The 20,452-nt window shown below is 44.8% G+C and overlaps 1 protein-coding gene across 1 annotated transcript in view; it reads left to right on the plus strand.

Moving 5' to 3' along the window:
* DNAH10 (dynein axonemal heavy chain 10) overlaps positions 1–20,452 on the plus strand; it is a 278,707-nt gene that overhangs the window by 173,589 nt on the left and 84,666 nt on the right. Inside the window, exons 43-47 of the mRNA XM_040347338.1 lie at positions 1,198–1,343; positions 4,705–4,857; positions 12,469–12,729; positions 13,158–13,330; positions 13,987–14,080. Coding sequence (XP_040203272.1) covers positions 1,198–1,343; positions 4,705–4,857; positions 12,469–12,729; positions 13,158–13,330; positions 13,987–14,080 — 827 coding nt within the window. The remainder of the gene's footprint in view (positions 1–1,197; positions 1,344–4,704; positions 4,858–12,468; positions 12,730–13,157; positions 13,331–13,986; positions 14,081–20,452) is intronic.

The raw sequence follows: 20,452 nt of genomic DNA on the forward strand, positions 1-20,452 counted from the left end.
TGTAATGCATTTGGAGACTAAAAATGTGAATGCAAGTTACATACTAGGGGGAGAACCTCTTTGGGTCTACTTCTGACAAGTTTTTTTTGGCTTCATGCATTTTATGCATTAAGGTAAAAAACCTTCTGTGTGCAGCAGCCCCTCTAATACTTACCTGAGCCCCCTCTTGATCTAGCAATGTCCAAGAGAGCCTTGGCCCCCCCGGGCACTCGCACTCATGATTGGCTGTTGGCAGCAGCAGAAGCCATTGGCTTCCACTGCTGTCAGTCACAGCCAGTGGGCCAATCAGAATATAGATAAGGCGGGGCCGAGCCACGGCTCCGTGTGTGAATGGACACACAGCCGTGGGCAGGGAGTGCGCCGTGGCCCTGGCTGCTTGCTGTGAGGTCACCCAGCAGGAGGGAGGGTCTGGGAGCTTCGGTGTGGGACCTGAGAAGAGGAGGAGCCGGGCTGTTCTGTTCAAAACTACTGAGCAGGGCAGGTAAGTATAACATTTTTGTTATTAAAGAAAGAAGAAAAAAGAAAGACATTAATACCACTTTAAGTCAAAACCTAAGCCAAATTCCAAGGTCTCCCCCAAGTCTTTAGCATGAAGTTGCAGCCTCACTTTCCAAAGTGTGGGGACATCCATTTGAATTTGCAGAAAACTAGACCGCTTGCATCTGAGATGGTTGGGTGCAGGTGGTTGTTTCCAGGGACTGCAGGCTAGACATTTGCTTCCACACCCTTGCTTGGTTTACAGGTCCAATGCACTGAATTGCAGAACTGTTTCTGGAGTTCTACTAACCTTTTCCGTTTTCACCCCATCTTGCATCAAGATGACCTGAATGCATTTATTCATTCCTCCATGTTTGTCACAGCCTCCATACATCAGGAAGACTTTCTGGCGAGTTTTGTGCTTTACACTGCTGCGGGTGCTTTATGTTTGCCAGTGTCCCATCCTCCTGTTTTTGGCAGTTATAACCTAGCAGTCAATGACGTCCCGTAATGGACTCCACAAGAAGTATTTTACAATCAGTACAAAAATCCTATTTTTTGGAAGCTGAGGTGTTCCTTGATAGTTATTTATCATTGTTTTCATAAAATTATTTATAAAACGTGATCATATTTATTGTACATATTATATTATATTTATATTAAAGGTCAACCTGAAAAAAGCTTGTACCAAGCCAGAAACCTTCTTTTAATGTTTTCTAGTTCCCACTGTGGACACAACTCGCACAACATGGCTCTTGGAGCAAATGGTGAAAATCAAACGGCCAGTAGTCCTTGTAGGTGAATCTGGGACATCAAAGACTGCAACTACTATGAACCTCCTAAGGAACCTGAACAGTGATAGCACGGTACATTGTATAGATTATTGAAGTGTCTGTGTTTTGCTGTGGAATATGTTCAAACATGACTGCATTACATGACATAGAAGCTCTCCATCAAATGTGTCAGTTTACCCCATATTGGCGCTATAAGACCATTAAAGTATGCTATATCCAAATAAATATTTGGACTGACCAGAAAGGGTTCACTTTGACACAGTTCGCTAGCTAGAACATGTGTCACAATAGATGTGGACCATCAAGAAAAAATCAAAAGTTTTCTAGAAATGTGGGAGGGTGTTTAACAGTATGCAGTAGGATTATTCATGAAAATGGAAGGTAGAGGGCACTCAACCACACAATAGTGATTGTGAAATGTGGAATACTACACAACAACGTGCAACAATTAATAATAAAATAAGTTTCCAAAAGCATATGTGAACAGTGATTGCTGAAACAATATAAATCAATATACAGCAGAAATGTCCCACACAGATGTGCATGAATACGCAGATTCCTCTGCAGTGTAAGCAAAAAACACTGAAGTTCACTGTGTTAAACACCAAAAAAATAAAAAAATAGAGTCCCAATAGCATGCATAGAAAGCCAAACGAATCTTGACAATTGCTGTGATCTTCCTAGTGGAGAAAAGTAGAAAATGCCACCACCATACTTTTCAAATTTCACTTGTTTCCACCCAAGGTGCTTTGTATATAAAGTGCTCTTACCAGAGCCTGTTGACCACTTTACTTAAAAAGATGGTCATACGGGCTAGTGCAGGATTGTGCCTACACACACATGGATATGGACTATTGAATCTCGTTTCCAGGCGTTCCAGATAAGGATGATATGCAAAAAAAGAGAACCGGTAGACGCCGATAGCGTAATAACGTTTTAATAATAAAAACAACTAAAAACAACGGAAAGCCAAATGGCCTCTTACTTTAAAAGTGCCTACCCGGCACTGGGACTGCAGGCCTGTCACCGCCAATCTGCGGTTCAAAACTTGGTTTATCAGGATCGGATACCACCGCCGTAGTTCCACCATAAACTCCTTCCTGTCAGCTTCACCAGAGCGGGGGGGCGTCTCGTGACCAGGACTGCCTCCAACGTCCGTTTCGATTACTCGTCTTCATACTCTTAACTGTTCATACTACGAGGCCTGATAGGAACAGGTGGCACAGGACTAGATTTTTGTCTTTCTTTTAGACTCTATTTTCTCATGATATACAGTGAGGAAAATAAGTATTTGAACACCCTGCTATTTTGCAAGTTCTCCCACTTGGAAATCATGGAGGGGTCTGAAATTGTCATCGTAGGTGCATGTCCACTGTGAGAGACATAATCCAAAAAAAAAATTCCAGAAATCACAATTTATGATTTTTTAACTATTTATTTGTATGATACAGCTGCAAATAAGTATTTGAACACCTGTCTATCAGCTAGAATTCTGACCCTCAAAGACCTGTTAGTCTGCCTTTAAAATGTCCACCTCCACTCCATTTATTATCCTAAATTAGATGCACCTGTTTGAGGTCATTAGCTGCATAAAGACACCTGTCCACCCCATACAATCAGTAAGAATCCAACTACTAACATGGCCAAGACCAAAGAGCTGTCCAAAGACACTAGAGACAAAATTGTACACCTCCACAAGGCTGGAAAGGGCTACGGGGAAATTGCCAAGCAGCTTGGTGAAAAAAGGTCCACTGTTGGAGCAATCATTAGAAAATGGAAGAAGCTAAACATGACTGTCAATCTCCCTCGGACTGGGGCTCCATGCAAAATCTCACCTCGTGGGGTCTCAATGATCCTAAGAAAGGTGAGAAATCAGCCCAGGACTACACGGGAGGAGCTGGTCAATGACCTGAAAAGAGCTGGGACCACCGTTTCCAAGGTTACTGTTGGTAATACACTAAGACGTCATGGTTTGAAATCATGCATGGCACGGAAGGTTCCCCTGCTTAAACCAGCACATGTCAAGGCCCGTCTTAAGTTTGCCAATGACCATTTGGATGATCCAGAGGAGTCATGGGAGAAAGTCATGTGGTCAGATGAGACCATAATAGAACTTTTTGGTCATAATTCCACTAACCGTGTTTGGAGGAAGAAGAATGATGAGTACCATCCCAAGAACACCATCCCTACTGTGAAGCATGGGGGTGGTAGCATCATGCTTTGGGGGTGTTTTTCTGCACATGGGACAGGGCGACTGCACTGTATTAAGGAGAGGATGACCGGGGCCATGTATTGCGAGATTTTGGGCAACAACCTCCTTCCCTCAGTTAGAGCTTTGAAGATGGGTCGAGGCTGGGTCTTCCAACATGACAATGACCCAAAGCACACAGCCAGGATAACCAAGGAGTGGCTCTGTAAGAAGCATATCAAGGTTCTGGCATGGCCTAGCCAGTCTCCAGACCTAAACCCAATAGAGAATCTTTGGAGGGAGCTCAAACTCCGTGTTTCTCAGCGACAGCCCAGAAACCTGACTGATCTAGAGAAGATCTGTGTGGAGGAGTGGGCCAAAATCCCTCCTCCAGTGTGTGCAAACCTGGTGAAAAACTACAAGAAACGTTTGACCTCTGTAATTGCAAACAAAGGCTACTGTACCAAATATTAACATTGATTTTCTCAGGTGTTCAAATACTTATTTGCAGCTGTATCATACAAATAAATAGTTTAAAAAATCATACATTGTGATTTCTGGATTTTTTTTTTTTGATTATGTCTCTCACAGTGGACATGCACCTACGATAACAATTTCAGACCCCTCCATGATTTCCAAGTGGGAGAACTTGCAAAATAGCAGGGTGTTCAAATACTTATTTTCATCACTGTAGGTAAATGTACAGTATCTCACAAACGTGAGTACACTCCTCAAATTTTTGTAAATATTTTATGATATCTTTTCATTGTAGAAAAGTGTCATTTCTTCAGTGTTGTCACATGAACAGATATAATAAAATATTTACAAAAATGTGAGGGGTGTACTCACTTTTATGAGATACTGTATATGCAAAACGTTCATATACAATATGGTACAGTACATGTTATGTAACTGTGTACTGTACCAAGAATTGTTCACTGTAGTGGAAGAAATCCTTACATGGAAGGGATGCATTATCTAAAGTGCCATGGGTAGAGGTGCTTCTGCTACCAACTTTTTTTTTATATATATATATATATATATTTATGAGACACCTGGTATAAAAAAAAGTTTTCTAACATTGAATCAATATTTAACACAGATACTAAACCTATATAGTGGAAAGGTTGTATATCTAAATATACTGTTGAGTCATTTTCTATTATTGTTTCTCTGCTGCATATTCTTAATAGTTTACCCATCCATCTACAAACTGGCATACCTGAAACTCTGTTTTCTTCTCAGATGTTGCTGATTATCAATTTCTCCTCTCGTACCACATCAATGGACATCCAAAGGAATATGGAAGCCAACGTAGAGAAACGTACAAAGGATAACTATGGGCCACCAATGGGAAAGCGCCTTCTGGTGTTCATGGATGACATGAATATGCCCAAGGTTAAATTCTTGAGCTGCCATATTACTATATCTTTTAAAAATTTAGTTTTAGACCCTAGTCATTAAACACCTATGGTGGCAAGACTTCCCTTTTCAAATCAGAAAATAATTTGCCATTTTTATGTATAAAAATAACAAGATTGTGTATATTTTAGAGGTCCTTTGTAAAAAGAGAGCTTTTTTTTGTGTTTTTCCTGTAATTGTTGATACTATTAGGCCACTGTATCTACCAGGTACCAATGATTTTGTATTTTCCTACGATAAGAGTTGTAGTCAACAAATGCCCATACTTGTGAATGAGTGATGGTGACGTGCTGTGAAGCTAAAAACTGCAACAAGGGAATATTACAAAACCCACCTACTGAGTAAGTGGACCCTTAGGTGCAAATTTAAATAAGGATGAAGGTGAATCCAAATAAATAGCAAAAATATATGGCAACAATGTATCAAAACATATATAGCAAACTGTAACAGTAATGTGAACTAGTGCAATGTTGTAAATATACAAGGCATATAGATAAGTGGACTGCGGTAAAAAGTCCATTACAGACACAGAAACGTGAAAGAACACCACACGTGTAAATAAAGTACAATAAAGTCCATTTAAATAGTGATTCCAGGGGGGCGTGGCTGGACGTGCATGGAGAGAGACGTGCTTTGGAGAGGCTCCGACAGGCCCGACTTCATCCACCACCATCCTGTGCGGGCAATCGCTGGAAGACCTTCCTAAATCTAACAACCCGAATCCTAGGCCCCCCCTGAGTGGATCCCTGCCCGGGGCGGCTCTCTAGGACGCAGGATCGCTGTGCTAAACAGGGTACGGCCCACGCCATCCACTGCTGACCCGCCGCCATCTTGAGGCCTGTGGTGCCTGGAGCTCTCCGGGCTCCGGTGCTGCGATCGCGGCGCTGGGAAGAGCGGCGACCACCTCAGGACCCGCCCGCAGCTGTGCCCCAAGAGGAGGCATACTCTAGGACACTTTGCTGGAGCAGCGATCGGGACCCTCCGGACGTCCGGAAATTTAGCCCGCGGCTTGGGCCTACTCACGGCGGCCATCTTCCGACTCCGGACCATTAAGGGGGAGCTGTTTCTGCCCTCAATCCCGGACCCCTCGACAGGCAGTCCCCCTCTACCACATCGGAGACACCCAGCCTGCCATCCGGAACCCGCAGTTTGGCTTCCTCCGGCCCCCTGAAGGTGTCTACAGGCTTGGGTGAGTCCTGGCGGCCATCTTGGCACTCCCCAGAGGCTTCTCCCCTCTCTCCCTCTGACCAGCACTTCCATTCCTCCCCGGGGACATTCTGTCATGTAGACTTAATACCCCGAAAGGGGGGGAAAACCGTAATGGCCGCATTTGAGTAAAGCTCCGGCAATAACGGGGTTACAGCATCCACTTACAGCCTGACCAGCGGCGATCAAAACTCACCTTCCTGACGTTGCTGCCCCACTGTCCATCCAGTGATGACGAACAAACGCAAGGGTCCCCAGCGACCCCAGAAACTAACAGAATACTTTGCGTGGGAGCAAAGGCAGGACGGTGCCGATTCTCCCGGACCATCTGCTGCCAGCACTCCACAGACGATTCAACCTAAAAGCAAGACAGCAAAACGTAACTCCCCATCGGCTAGAAAGCAGTCCCCTGTCCCTTCCTCCGCATCAGGGAGCCCAGAGAAGACACGGCCTAAGCTAGATGGCACGGTCGCTACATCAGAGGTTAGTGCAGGTTTGGACTCTGGGGACGACACCAGGGAACTCCCTGATTCCATTGACCGATTTCCCACCACGAATCAGCCTGTGCTTGACACCACACTGAAGGACATGTTGGTGTCCCTTAGGACCTCGCTGCATGGTGATATGATGTCCTGTATACGCGGGCTTGGTAAGGAACTGCATAATGTGTCTGCCAGGGTGGATCACGTGGAAACAAAAATGGGGGAGTACGCTAACACTATCAATAGCTTAGTAGATGCCCACGATGCCAGGGATGAGGAGATGGAAGCAGTGAGGGCCAAGATCGCAGACATTGAGGACCGCGCAAGGAGGAACAACCTTAAAATACGGGGGATCCCCGAAACAGTTCAACAACCAGACTTGCTGGATCATGTCACTGACATAATAACCTCCATTCTGCCCGGCGTATCGGCATTAGATGTCACAATGGACAGGATCCATAGGCTGCCTAAACCTACCCATCTACCTGACAATGTGCCCCGCGATGTCATCCTTCGCCTCCACTTCTACCATATTAAGGAGCGCTTGATGAGAGCAGCCCGCAACAAGGATCTTGTTCCTGAACAACATAGAGATCTGCAGTTTTTTGCGGACTTGTCACAGTACACACTGCAGAAGAGGCGCAACTTGAATACCATCTCAAAAGCCCTCCGCAACCACAACATTGCCTACAAGTGGGGCTTCCCTACTAAACTTATCATTACCAATAAGGGAAGGGACTTCGTCGTTGACTCTCTTTCCAAAGGTTTGGATCTACTTAAATCTTGGCTCATCATCCCCGAGGAGGACGCAAGAAACTCAAACAAGGGAGACCCGTCACGGGTAGGCAACGACTGGCAAATCGTTAACCCGAAAAACGCCCGTTCCCATCGCTAAAATGCCCGCTGGATAGTGCAAATACACTATTTAATCCGCAGCTGTACCCCTGTTTAAGGAGTAAATTATTGAGCTAGACTTTTTTTTCCCCCACTCTGAGTTAGCGTTTGTACACGCTACACCCAGGTCATTATGACCTACCTTACCCCCCTGCAGTTTTTTTCGTTTGTTTTGCTTCAACTTTCTCTTCTTTCTCATTTCTCCACCTGGAGCCACTTCTTCGTAGCTGGAGCCGCCACGTCGCTTCAAATAGTCGGAGACCTGCCACCTTCGAGACCGTGCCAAATGTTAGAGGTTCCTCTTCACCACATGCAAGCCTCGCAAACTGTAAGTGATGTACCCACCTTTTATTCTACACCGCTTTTTGCTCACAAGTACCTATGCCTGTCACATTCTTGACGATCAACACTAAAGGTTTAAATCATCCGGTGAAGAGGAAATCTATGTGGAATGAGGCTATCCACCACAAGGGAGATGTACTATGTGCACAAGAGACCCACTTTCACAAACAGAAAATGCCCTCATGTACCCACCCTAAGTTTCCACATGTTTTCACAGCGAGCTCATCGGCTAAAAAGGGTGGTGTACTTACTGCAATAAGAGACACAGTGGCATTCTCTAAACACAGCGAACTAGCCGACCCCCTAGGTCGGTACCACATTTTAGTATGTGATATTGCCTCTACTACATATACCATAGTCAATGTCTATGCGCCCAATAACCATCAGATCCGATTCCTTCACCAAGTCCTTAAGAAAGCTAAAAAAGTTCAAAAGGGCTATCTCCTTCTCTGCGGAGATTTCAATCTTCCCCCTGACCCATTAATGGACTCAACGTCTTGTACAACCCGGCATCGCCACTCGCTACAACCACTCCTACATGCTCAGGAACTTTACGATGCTTGGAGGTGTCTCAATGGATCAGAAAGGGACTTTTCTTTTTTTTCATCAAGCCACCGAATTTATACAAGACTGGATCTTTTCGTCACGGACAAATGGTTATTGCCCAAAATCACTGCATCCAAAATCAACGACATCACTTGGTCAGACCATGCCTCGGTGACGCTATCGGTTGCTGACTCGCCAGGCGTGAACTCATGCTTCGTCTGGCGGTCCAACTCGAGGCTGATCCAGGGTGGCACCACCAAAGCTCAGCTGCAGGTGGAATTGTCCAATTTCTTCTCTAGCAATGTCAATTCTGTTGCCAATCCTATGACTCTTTGGAATGCCCATAAGGCATATATGAGGGGGGTTCTTATTAAAATGGGAGCTGGGGTCAGGAGAAGGAGGAGACAGCAAATACATGACCTGGTTACCAAAATCCACACCTTAGAAACCCAAAACAAAAATGACACCTCTCAATTATTATCGGCTCAACTATCGCAACTCAGATATGATTTGCGAATAGTACTACTCGACAATTTCGACTTAGCAACTAGGCGTCTTAAGATGTCATATTATGTCAGCGGTAACAAAGCTGGGAAGCTTTTAGCTAACCGCCTTCGGGGCATCAGATACAAAACTAAAATTCCCTACATTTTACATCCTACCACAAAAGAAAAATTATATCACCCACAAGCTATTGCGGACGCATTTAGTTGTTACTATAATTCTCTTTACAATTTGAAGGAGGATCAAACCACGATTCAGCCCACCGAGTCCATGATATCCACCTTCCTGGACAAGGTCAGTCTTCCCCGTGTTACACCAGCCCAGCTGGATGAACTTAATACACCCTTCTCGGTCCCGGAGATTATTAAAGCGATTGAATCCTTACCTATAAATAAATCTCCCGGCCCTGATGGGTTCACAGGGGAATACTTTAAAACTTTTAAACTTGATCTTGCCCCTTTTCTATCTGATGTTTATAACAATGCTGCCTCCTCCTCTTCCTTCCCCAATGAGATGCTACGCGCTCTTATTGTGGCACTTCCAAAACCTGGGAAAGATCCAACTACGCCACAGAACTTCAGACCGATCTCTTTGCTAAATAACGATCTGAAGCTCTATGCCAGACTCATCGCAAATAGGTTGGTCGATATACTACCGACTCTGATCCATATGGATCAATCAGGGTTCACAAAGGGTAGGCAGACGGCAGACGCGACGAGACGTTTAATTAATATCATTCATGCAGCAAATGTGACCAAAACGCCTTCTCTGCTCCTAGCTTTGGATGCAGAGAAGGCGTTTGATAGAATTCACTGGGTCTACTTAGAGAAGGTCCTTACCAAGTTTGGATTCACGGGCGAGATCCATTCTGCGATAATGGCACTTTACACTAACCCCTCAGCTCAGGTGTATATATCCGGCATGCTATCTTCCCCCTTTAATATTACCAATGGGACACGCCAGGGGTGCCCCCTCTCCCCACTCATTTTTAACTTGCTCATGGAGCCTCTGGCCTCATACATTCGCTCGCATCCCAAGATCAGGGGGTTCAGGAGCAAGGGCTCGACACACACTATAAGCCTTTTCGCGGATGACATCATCCTCATGCTCACAGACGTAGAATCCTCCCTAGACTCAGTCCAAGAGACGCTAAATCTATTCTCCTCGGTGTCCTATTATAAGGTCAATGACGCTAAATCCTACGTTTTGGGAATGGGTATTCCGCCTGCGCTCAAACAATCCTTAACCGAAAGATTCCCGTATGTTTGGAAAGACACTGGGATTTCTTATCTCGGTATAACTCTTACCCCCAAGACGTCTGAACTAGCTAAAGAAAACTATTACCCCCTGCTACAGTCAATTCCATCTAAATTAAACAATCTAGCGAAATTTGAACTCTCCTGGTCGGGCCGCCTTGCGGCTTTCAAGATGCAGATCCTTCCCCAACTCATTTACATTTTCAGGACTCTGCCCATCCCGGTCCCTACCTCCTTTTTCTCCTCTTTACAATCCCTGATTAATAAGTTCTTATGGGGGGGCAAGCGGGCTCGATGCGCATTTAGCAGGTTAATAAAACATAGATCAGTAGGGGGGATAGGCCACACGCACATTAAAGATTACCATTTAGCTTCTATCCTTGCCCAGCTGAAGGGATGGTTCCCCTCCCCAAATCCTAGTCTTTGGGCAATACTGGAAAGCCACCAGGTCCCCGGGGAAGATCTCTACGACTACTTACTATCCAGCGTCTTCCTGCACCACCCGTCTTCCGCGATGAGCCCAACGATCCAAGGATCTATTGCGGCTTGGAAGTCCCTGACACTACACCCATCCCCTGAACAAAGATCTTTACCTTTAATGATCCCTCTATCAGCTTTATCACTGTTCATCCCTAATATCTCACTTACCAAATGGGATCCCGGGGGTAGACTGACGGTAGCGGACCTTCACGTAGGGCCCGCCCTCAAGACCTTCAGAGCCCTTCAACTAGAACTAGACCTACCTCCGACTGACCACTACACGTACCTGCAGATTAGTCATTTCCTGAAAGGTTTCAAAGAAACGTCTATCTCGCTTCCGTGGCAGGTCCGCCAACACTATCTCTCTAAGTCACCAAAAGCAAGGGGCATCTCGCTATTCTACTCCATACTACAAGATAAATGTGTATTTCAGAAGTCTCTCCCTATGTGAGCATGGGAAAGGGATTTAGATAAGGTATACTTAGAAGAACAATGGGAAACGGCTCTCAGGGTCACATACTCATCCACTAGGAGTGCCAATCTGTGGGAGCTGTATCAAAAGTTCCTACTTCGTTGGTATCTCACTCCCTACCGTATATCGAAATTTGCCCCTGGGGCTTCCCCCCTTTGCTGGAGATTATGTGGGAACACTGGCACACTGCACCATCTGCTGTGGGCATGCCCCAAAATCACTCAGTATTGGAACCAGGTGTTTAAGTTGATCATTCGAGTGTTAGGCCTGCCTCTAGACCAGGAACCGGGGATGGCATTGCTCTCCCTGGGAATGGACTTGGTACCCTACAACTCACGAATCCTACTATCCCACATACTACTAGCAGCCAGGTTAGTTTTGGTCCGGCACTGGAAGGACCCGTTGCCTCCGAGCCTGACCGAAACGATACAAACGACCCACATCCACGGTACCTACGAACAAATGTTTGACTATGGATTAGGCGGCAGATCTGGCATCAGTAAATATTGGGAACTTTGGAACAGATGGTATCACTCCTAATGTCTGTGTTTTCAATGACGGCCTCCGAATGCATTGTAAGACGGGTTAGACTACCATATTAGAATTGCTGGTCCTGCTATGGCTCCATCTTCTTCTTCTTCTTCTTCTTTCTCCTCCTCTTCTTCTTCTATTTCACCTTACTTTTCCCCCTCAACCCTTCCCCACCCTTCTTTCTTTTCTCTCTACCTCCATCTATGTCCCTAGTTTCACTTAAACTCACATTTATAGGTTGTGTCGGTCGACTGTCGACCATTGTTACCAGACATTTATTAGAGACAAATCAGGTTTTCACCCTCGCAATGAGCACTGGGCACCAGGGGTTTGAATATTTGTAGTCCAATTTTCATTATTGCTACACCATGGATCCCTATTGATGGATTTTTTTATTTTTATTTTCTTACCCCATTAGTCAGCACTGAGGTTACGTTTATTTTGTTGTGCTACTCGATGCCTATCTCGCTGTGATGTGAATTGCTCAAATGTCTGAAATGTGTTATGATCTCTGTTATGACCTAAATAAAAAACTATTGAAATTAAATAGTGATTCCAGGGGAAACCAAAATCCAGTGTTTAGAAAGGGCAGACTTCAGTGCAGACACCTCTTGTGGTACTAAATGCTCACCTCAGAGCTATAGCACGGATAGCCCAAAGTACCACAGGTGTATCCTCAAGGTTGCAGCAAGACTGGTGAAAGCTGGGAAGGGACTCCTCATCATTCACATTCCTCCCTTTTCTGTTCAAGGACAGACTATCAGGTGATCGCAGCAGTGCCCCCTAGAGTTTAGTATCGATAGCGCAAGAGTTTTACCACTTTCAAATGCCCATACTTACGGTATTTTATATTGTTGAATTTACCTACATACAGGTTGACGAATATGGGACCCAACAGCCAATTGCCCTCCTAAAACTTTTGCTGGAGAAGGGAGGCATGTATGATCGTGGCAAAGAACTTAACTGCAAATTCCTTCGGGATCTTGGATTTGTAGCGGCAATGGGAAAGGCTGGCGGTGGCCGAAATGAAGTGGATACAAGATTCATTTCCCTTTTTAGTGTCTTTAATGTGCTTTTTCCTTCAGAAGATTCATTGCAACACATTTACTACTCGATCTTACATGGGCACACTGTGGTAATTTATATTTTTGTCACTTAATTAATAGCTATTTATTGATCAAAAAGTGTGTTTAAAGTGTATCTAAACCCTCAAAAAATATGCTGTATATTCCAGCTTGCCAGTGTTTCATTTTATTTTTTTAGGCTTTTATTCCCTTTATTTTTTCCTGGCGATTCTGGAAGTGGCACACTTTATGTCCCTGTACTGCATCTTTGCAGGAGCAGAGTTGTCATCCTAGGCTGCGTGCTCTTAATTTGGATCACAGAACTCCTCCCTCTTACCTTGCCTGCATAACAAAGCGGATCTATTCTGTAGTTTTGTCCATTAGCATTACGGTGCTATTTATGACATCCCAAAACATTAACACAACACACATTTTTGTGTTTATCAGAAACGTAAATGTAAAATTAAACTGTGTTTGGTTAACTTTCTGCCCTATACAGCTATTCAGTGAAGATGTTCAGGCCATATGTGACAAGCTGACTTTCTGCACCTTGGAGTTCTATAAAATGATTGTCCGTGACCTTCCTCCAACCCCTTCAAAGTTCCATTATATATTTAATCTCCGGGACCTTTCTCGAGTATTTCATGGACTGGTTCTTACTACCCCAGAAAGGTATAGTTTTTTTGTGTCACGTTTTATGTGTTAAACTTGTCATTTAATAGCAGTAGGTGGTTGGAAAAAACTACTAAAATATATATTTTTTATTTCTAACCCTATCCCTGCTTTGCATTGGAAAGAACAGGCAATTACACATATGCTATATTACAGTTGTGTTTTGTAGTCCTCCTTATGTCATTCAGCTCCCAGTTGTGTGTACAGTATATGGGTCCATCTTCCCTCTTGCAGTTAACAGGCTAAGAACTGTATGAAGATATCCCTCACTACCATCTTCTAATTTTCTTTGATAGGTCAATAGCAGACAGCACCATGTATGTTCATTAGTGCAAGTGCTGTTTCCCACCTGGCAATTTCAATTCCTGTGGAAAATGGGAAAGAATTATACATATAATAGTTTTAAAAATTTGAATGTAAAAACGCAATATAGCAAAGCCTTGATAAAGGTGGGCTGTGACCCACCAAAATGTCTGTTAACAAAAGCCTTTTTGGGTGACATATGTATGTGAGTGCCCTATACCCACCAACATGTATTGGACATTTATTCAGTGTGCACCCAGGACCTTTCTATTTTGTGTGTGTAGAGATCAACCATTGTTTCTGGATATCTAGAGTGCTGATTTGTACTATTTATATTTTGCTTCGGATTGCAGATTTCAGACAGGGAGTCAGATGGTGAGAGTCTGGAGGAATGAAGCTTTACGGGTTTTCCATGACAGACTAATCAATGAAGATGACAAGAGAGTGGTAGGTGAACATGTGGATTCATTTTATAAAGAACATTTGTAATAAGAACAGTCAACATACTCAAAATAAAATACACAACACTGTGTTTATTAGTAAACCCTTTCTTACCGTCACTTAGCTGAAATCACTTTTGTGTTAAGTTTCAAAAGAAAAATGATTAGTATTTATACAATGGATGTACAACTGATACCTCAACAATATATATCGTAAAAGTAGTCTTATAACCTATCAAGGTACACCTATCTGTTTTTTCAATGTTAATTTTAGCATTTTTGGAAACTTGAACTGCTAGTTGTTCTTCTAGTTTCTATATGACAGCTAATTGACATGCTTGTTGAATGGTTTAGATCAAATCTGTCAAAGCGTTAGCCACTTTAATGTGTTCAGTCTAAAACACATCAGTAAGTATTTTTAAAGAAATGTATAACATTTACCTATATGTCTGAAAGAACTTTAAAAGAGAAGTTTTTTTTTTGTTGGCTATTCATACTTACCCCGGTGGATGCAGCATCAGACTGATGCTACATCTGTCCCCCGAGCCACCGAACACTGCTGATGGTTCGGTCAGCATCGCTTCTGCTCTACTTCTCCACGCTCATTGAAACGCTGAGCTGTGAAGGGGCGGGGAGCAGCCGTCTCAGCGTCTTGCTTGAGGTGCTGAGATTGCCATCAATCAAGGCAGTTGGCTGATCCAGACTTGGAAGTCGGGATGATGCACTGCCTCGACTGATGGCAGTGACATCAGCGAGGAGTGGACTTCAGACCGCTCTCCGCTGAAAATGGGTCAAAGGAGCGCAAAACTAATTGCACTCCTGTGACCCAGAGGAGAAGCCCAGCCTAAAAAACTTCTTTAAAGACTGTATAATCTAAACCCCTTTTATGTCAAGATGCATTCATTGGTTGGGGGGGAGCTGGCTTGGCAATAGGAAATACATGTCTTTTAAGTTTCACTCGAGCAGAAAATTACTATCTGGGCCTGGGGGTACTTGAACCTAGGCTGGAGTAAGCCTTGTTGGGAGTAATGTACTTCTGTTACTGAATGCTAATAATGTTTTTCTGTTAATAATTTGTATCCTAGAATATGGGCATAGTTATTTAACCACATCCAGTGTGTATGCCCATTCATTGTAATAAACAGTGGGGCATCATTCCTAATGCCAAGAGATTGCAACAATTAAGAAGAACAAGATCAAATATAAAATGAATGTCAAAATGGAAGACAGACCCAAGTAGCTGAAAGTGTAAGACTAGTATTAATAGCATGTATGCCGAAAAGAATACTATGGAATATAATATTCCAAATACCGCCACTGTTACATGTTCTAGCCAAGCCTAAGGTAAGAAACATGTATAGTGCAGCACACAGTGGTGTAGGAACAGAGACAGCACAGGTAGCTATTCTGGAACCCAACTCCTTAGCCACCTACAAATACTCTTTCCATTGTCATCAGCTTGAAAGAGAGTGAACATAGTGTGTATGGTAGAAGAGGTAAAGAAATTAAAGTGGGGGTTAGGGCTCATTTACACTTGCTTCGGCTTTAACACACTTGCTTCAAAACAAGGCATCAGACAGGCTTTGTTAAAGCTCTCTGAATGCTAGTCAAAGCCCCTGTCATTAAATAAAATGGTTAGCTTACAGTCCTGTTTACACCTTTGCTTCGATTTTGCTTCAAAAATTATTCCCCATGTAACTTTAGGGGTGCTTCAAAGCATCTTTAAAGCCTCCATAGAATGAAGCCCCACCAAAGCCTCATCGAAGCCCCACCAAAGCCTCACCAAAGGCTCATCGTAGTCCCATCAAAGCTCCACCAAAGTCTCATTGAACACCCATCAAAGCCTCATCTAAGTACCAAGCAAAAGCAAAGTGTAAACAGGACTGTAAGCTAACCATTTTATTTAGTGACAGGGGCTTTGACTGGCATTCAGAGAGCTTTAACAAAGCGTGTCCAAAGCCATGTTTTGAAGCAAGTGTAAAATAGCCCTGTGGAAATAGTTTTAGGCTCAGTAAATAAAGGGTTGGGCATGTTGGCTGCTGAGGAATCTTGCTAAACTCAAGGCTCATATATTTTACATGAATTAAATGTATCAAGCTACACCATTAACAGAGCATGTTGCATACATTTGTGGCTTGTAAAATCATTGCAGATACACCTTGGCCCAGATTCACAAAGGGCTTACGACGGCGCAACGCCATGTACGCCGTCGTAAGTCCTGATCTGGGCCGTCGTATCTATGCGACTGATTCTTAGAATCAGTTACGCATAGATAACCATTAGATTCGACAGGCTTACGCTCTTACGCTGTCGGATCTTAAATGCAATTTTTTTTTCGCCGCTAGGTGTCGCCTCCGTCGTTTTCCCCGTCGTGTATGCAAATTAGCAAAATACGCGAATTCCCGAACGTACGTGCGGTCGACGCAGTGAAGTTACGACGTTTACGTTAGATTTGCGACGCGTAAAGTTGCCCCTGCTATATGAATGAATGAATGAAAAACTTATAAAGCGCGGCACATGCGAACTGAATCGCTTCTGGGCGCTAGCTGTTCGTGTCTCATGACATCAAAAGAGCCGAGTTTTGATCCGTCTTCTGAAAGTCAGGTGGTTTTCCTCCAACCGAATGCTGGTTGGTAAAGCGTTCCATAGTCTAGGACCCTGAAAGGCAAACCTTCTTTCTCCTTTGGACTTGTATTTTGTTTTTGGTACCGTGACCAGATTTTGGTCGGTGGATCGCAGAACGCGATTCGAATTGTGCAGTTCTGACTGCCTTCCCATGGATGCACTTATGTGTCAGGCAGAGTGCTTTGAATGCAATTCTGTCTTTTACTGGCAGCCAGTGAAGGGTTCTCAGCGAAGGTGAGATTGATTCCCATGGTTTTTTCCCAGTCACCAGTCTGGCGGCCGTATTCTGAACGACTTGCAGACGAGAGATTTGGTACTTTGGGAGTCCGAGGTAAAGAGCATTTGCATAGTCCAGTCTGGAATTCACGATTGTTCCCACCACGACTGCTACGTCTTCTTTGGGGATAAATGGAATAAGTCCGCGTAGTAGGCGCAACAAATGGTGCGCTCCGCTGACTACTGACCCAGGTTGTTGCCAGTTGACTCTTTCGGCTAGCGCGGAACATAAGCAGTTCTGTTTTGGAACTGTTGAGTTTAAGATAACTCTTAAGCCCCATACACACTATCAGTTTTCCTGTCAGTTTTCTCTTCAGGTTTACCAAAACCATGTAGTGCAAGGGCCTGCCTGATTGCATACAAATTGAAACTCTTGAGGTTTGACCTTATATTAGATGGTTTTGGTAAACCTGAAGAGAAAACCGTCAGGAAAACTGATAGTGTGTATGGGGCTTTAGTCATCCAGTTTTCTTTTGAAAAGAGACATTTCTCTAAACTGAGATGATGATCCTTTTTGTTGCAGATGCGAAAATACAATTGCGTATCGTCTGCATAAGAGTGATAGAGTAGTTCTTGGCTACTGATAATATCAAAGAGAGGGCGAAGGTAGATGTTGAAAAGCACTGGTGACAGGGGGGATCCTTGGGGGACTCCACATGGCACCGTGCGCTTTTCCGACGTGAAAGATCCCAGTTTTACTGTTTGCGAGCGGTTTTCAAGAAAGGAGGAAAACCATGGTAGATCCGCTTCTGCGACTCTGGCTACCTCGGCCAGTCGCATCAGTAACAGTTTGTGGTCTACCGTGTCAAAGGCTGCGCTTAGGTCCAACAGAACCAGGAGACAGGATTCTCCTTCGTCTGCGGCCTCGAGGGCGTCGTCCCATATTTTGAGTAAGGCCGTTTCTGTCCCGTGTCCGGGACGGAAGCCTGATTGTAATGGATCCAGTAGATTGTAGGTATCTAGATGCTGTTGCAGCTGTTGTACCACTATTTTCTCCATTACCTTGGAGAGAGCGTTTAGGCCTGTTATGGGGCGGCGGTGTGCTGGGTCCTTGGGATCCAGGTTAGGTTTTTTCAGGATGGGCTGGATTGTGCCCTCTTTCAGCAGGGATGGCACTGTGCCTTCCTTAAATGACTGGTTTAAAAGCTGTGTGATAGGCGGTGCCAGGATGTCGGCACATTCCTTCAGCAGTTTGGTGGGGATAATGTCATTGGGTGCTGTGCTGTTCCGCAAAGCACCAATGATATTTTTTGTGGCATCGATGGAGATCGGTTCCAGAGTGAACTTTGTTGATTGTAGAGCGTTTCTGTGGGTATTTTGTGGTTGGTTGAAGGGGGGGTTGAGGGGGGTGTTGTTTTGCGGTATGCTTTCCCGGATTCTTTCAATTTTGTTGATGAAGAAATCCGATAGTTCATTACAGAACTTTTGGGTGTCTGAGTTGGGGACTTCAAGACATCCCGGATTCATGGTCTGGGTGACCATCTTGAAGAGTTTGCGGGGGCGGTTTAAGGCGCTGTTAATCGCCATAGAAAAATGATGTTTCTTGGCTTTGAAGATTTCTTTATGATATCGTGTTGTTATTGCCTTGTAGAGGATGAGGTTATCATCTGAAGGTTTTCTTTTCCAGGCGGATTCCGCCCTTCTGCGCTCTTGCTTCAGTAGCGATAGCTGGTTGTTAAACCAGCCGAACTTTTTTTCCCGGATGCGGGCTTTGCGTTTCGGTGCTACTAAGTCGGCTGACTGTAGCAGGGCTGCGTTTATGGCATCCAGTGTATCTGCGGCTGTTTGATGAGGATGGATTGTTTTGATTCTGTTTTCCAAGGTAGATTTGAAGAGTTCTGAATGGAGCTTCTTCTGGGATCTAGCCCAGTGTATTGTCACCGGCTTGGGTGCTTTTATCACTGGGGGACTTTTGGAAATTATGAAATTAATTGCATGGTGGTCTGTCCATGGCAAAGGTTCATTTCCCAAAATATTTATGTTCAGATTTTGTCTGAAAATTAGGTCGAGTGTGTGACCTGAAGCATGCGTGGGTCCGCATATAAGTTGCTGTAGCCCTAATCCTTCCAGGTGATTGATGCAGGCGTCCGCAATGGGATCCTGTGAGGAGTTGGCCCACAGATTGAAGTCCCCGAGCAGCAAAAAGTGTTTGCTGTTAAGGGTATAAGTGGATAAAAACTCCGTTAATGACGGCAGAAGCTGCGATTTTGGCCCAGGTGGCCTATAGCAGAGGAGAATGTGAACAGTCTCCTGGGGGGAAGTTTGAAGTTGAAAAGTAAGAGTTTCCATGAATGGAAGAGGATTTTGAAGGGCTGGCTTAGTGATTGCAATGTGATTCTTGTGGATCACCGCCAGGCCTCCTCCTCTTTGCTCTATTCTGTTTTCCGTTATAATGCGATAGTTTACTGGCACCAATTCTCCGAGAATGGTGTTGCAGTCGTCTGAGAGCCAGCTTTCTGTAATAAAGAGGCAGTCTAGATCATTTTGTAGTAAGAAATCGTGGATTTCTGATCGGTGTTTTACTGCCGATCTTGTGTTGATCAAAGCACATGATATGTACTTGAGCTGGGTTAAATGGTTAAAATTTTTGAAAGTCGATCGTCGATCGACTCTCAAAAGTTGCTCTATTTTTAAGGCCTTTTTGGTGACGGCTGGTAATATTGTTGCGAATTGTCTCAGACCCCGAATAGTCTCTGCAGAGTATCGAAAATTAGCCATTGTCGCCAGTCGCCGGGGGGGGGGGGGGATCATTACGGTGGAGGGAAGATTCGCTGAATCCTCTCTCTAAGGCCTTGGTCCAGAGGAAGGCAAAAAAACCCTGGCAGTGCAAAGCCAATGTGCTGCCGCAGGGAAAAAAATTCCTTCCTGATCCCTGAGAGGCGATCGGACAAAACCCTGGATCAAGTGCTGTTGGGTCGAAGAGGGAAGGGGGGATGAGAGGTGTCACTATTGCTGGGGTGTACCAAGATGGCCGCCGACCGAGACACAAGCCTCAGGTTTGGGGGCTGCCAGCTTGGTAGGTAGAGCTAGAATGGTTATCCGGGGGAGGAGGGGTCCTCCAGGGATAGGGGGGGATATTTCCGAATAATTTCTGAATAATTCCGGAGAATTCCGGGCTGTTTGTGGGCCTGTATGCGGCGCGCCGCTAGGCCGCGGCTGAAGCCGCGGACTTTCCTGATTGCGGCGGCCGCGAATATGGCCAGTCTGGCGCGGATGCGGAAGAGCGCCGTGAATCGCCGCGAAAATCGCTACTATGAGCGACAGGGGGCCGGGGGGGGGGGGGGGGGTGCTCAGATTGTGGGTGGCAGAGAGGGGAGTGAAAAAAAACGGCTTTAAAGAGGGGTAGAAAGCCGCCGTTTGGGTCGCTGAGATGGCTGTCCTGAAAAGGACGGTCATCAGCGACTCCTGGGGGGTGGATGGCCCTGAAAGACAGGGTCTTACCTGAAAAGAGGGGGCCCACGAGGGGGCCCAAGGGAAA

The sequence above is a fragment of the Rana temporaria genome, chromosome 1 (assembly GCF_905171775.1).
Source record: "Rana temporaria chromosome 1, aRanTem1.1, whole genome shotgun sequence".
NCBI lineage: Eukaryota > Metazoa > Chordata > Amphibia > Anura > Ranidae > Rana > Rana temporaria.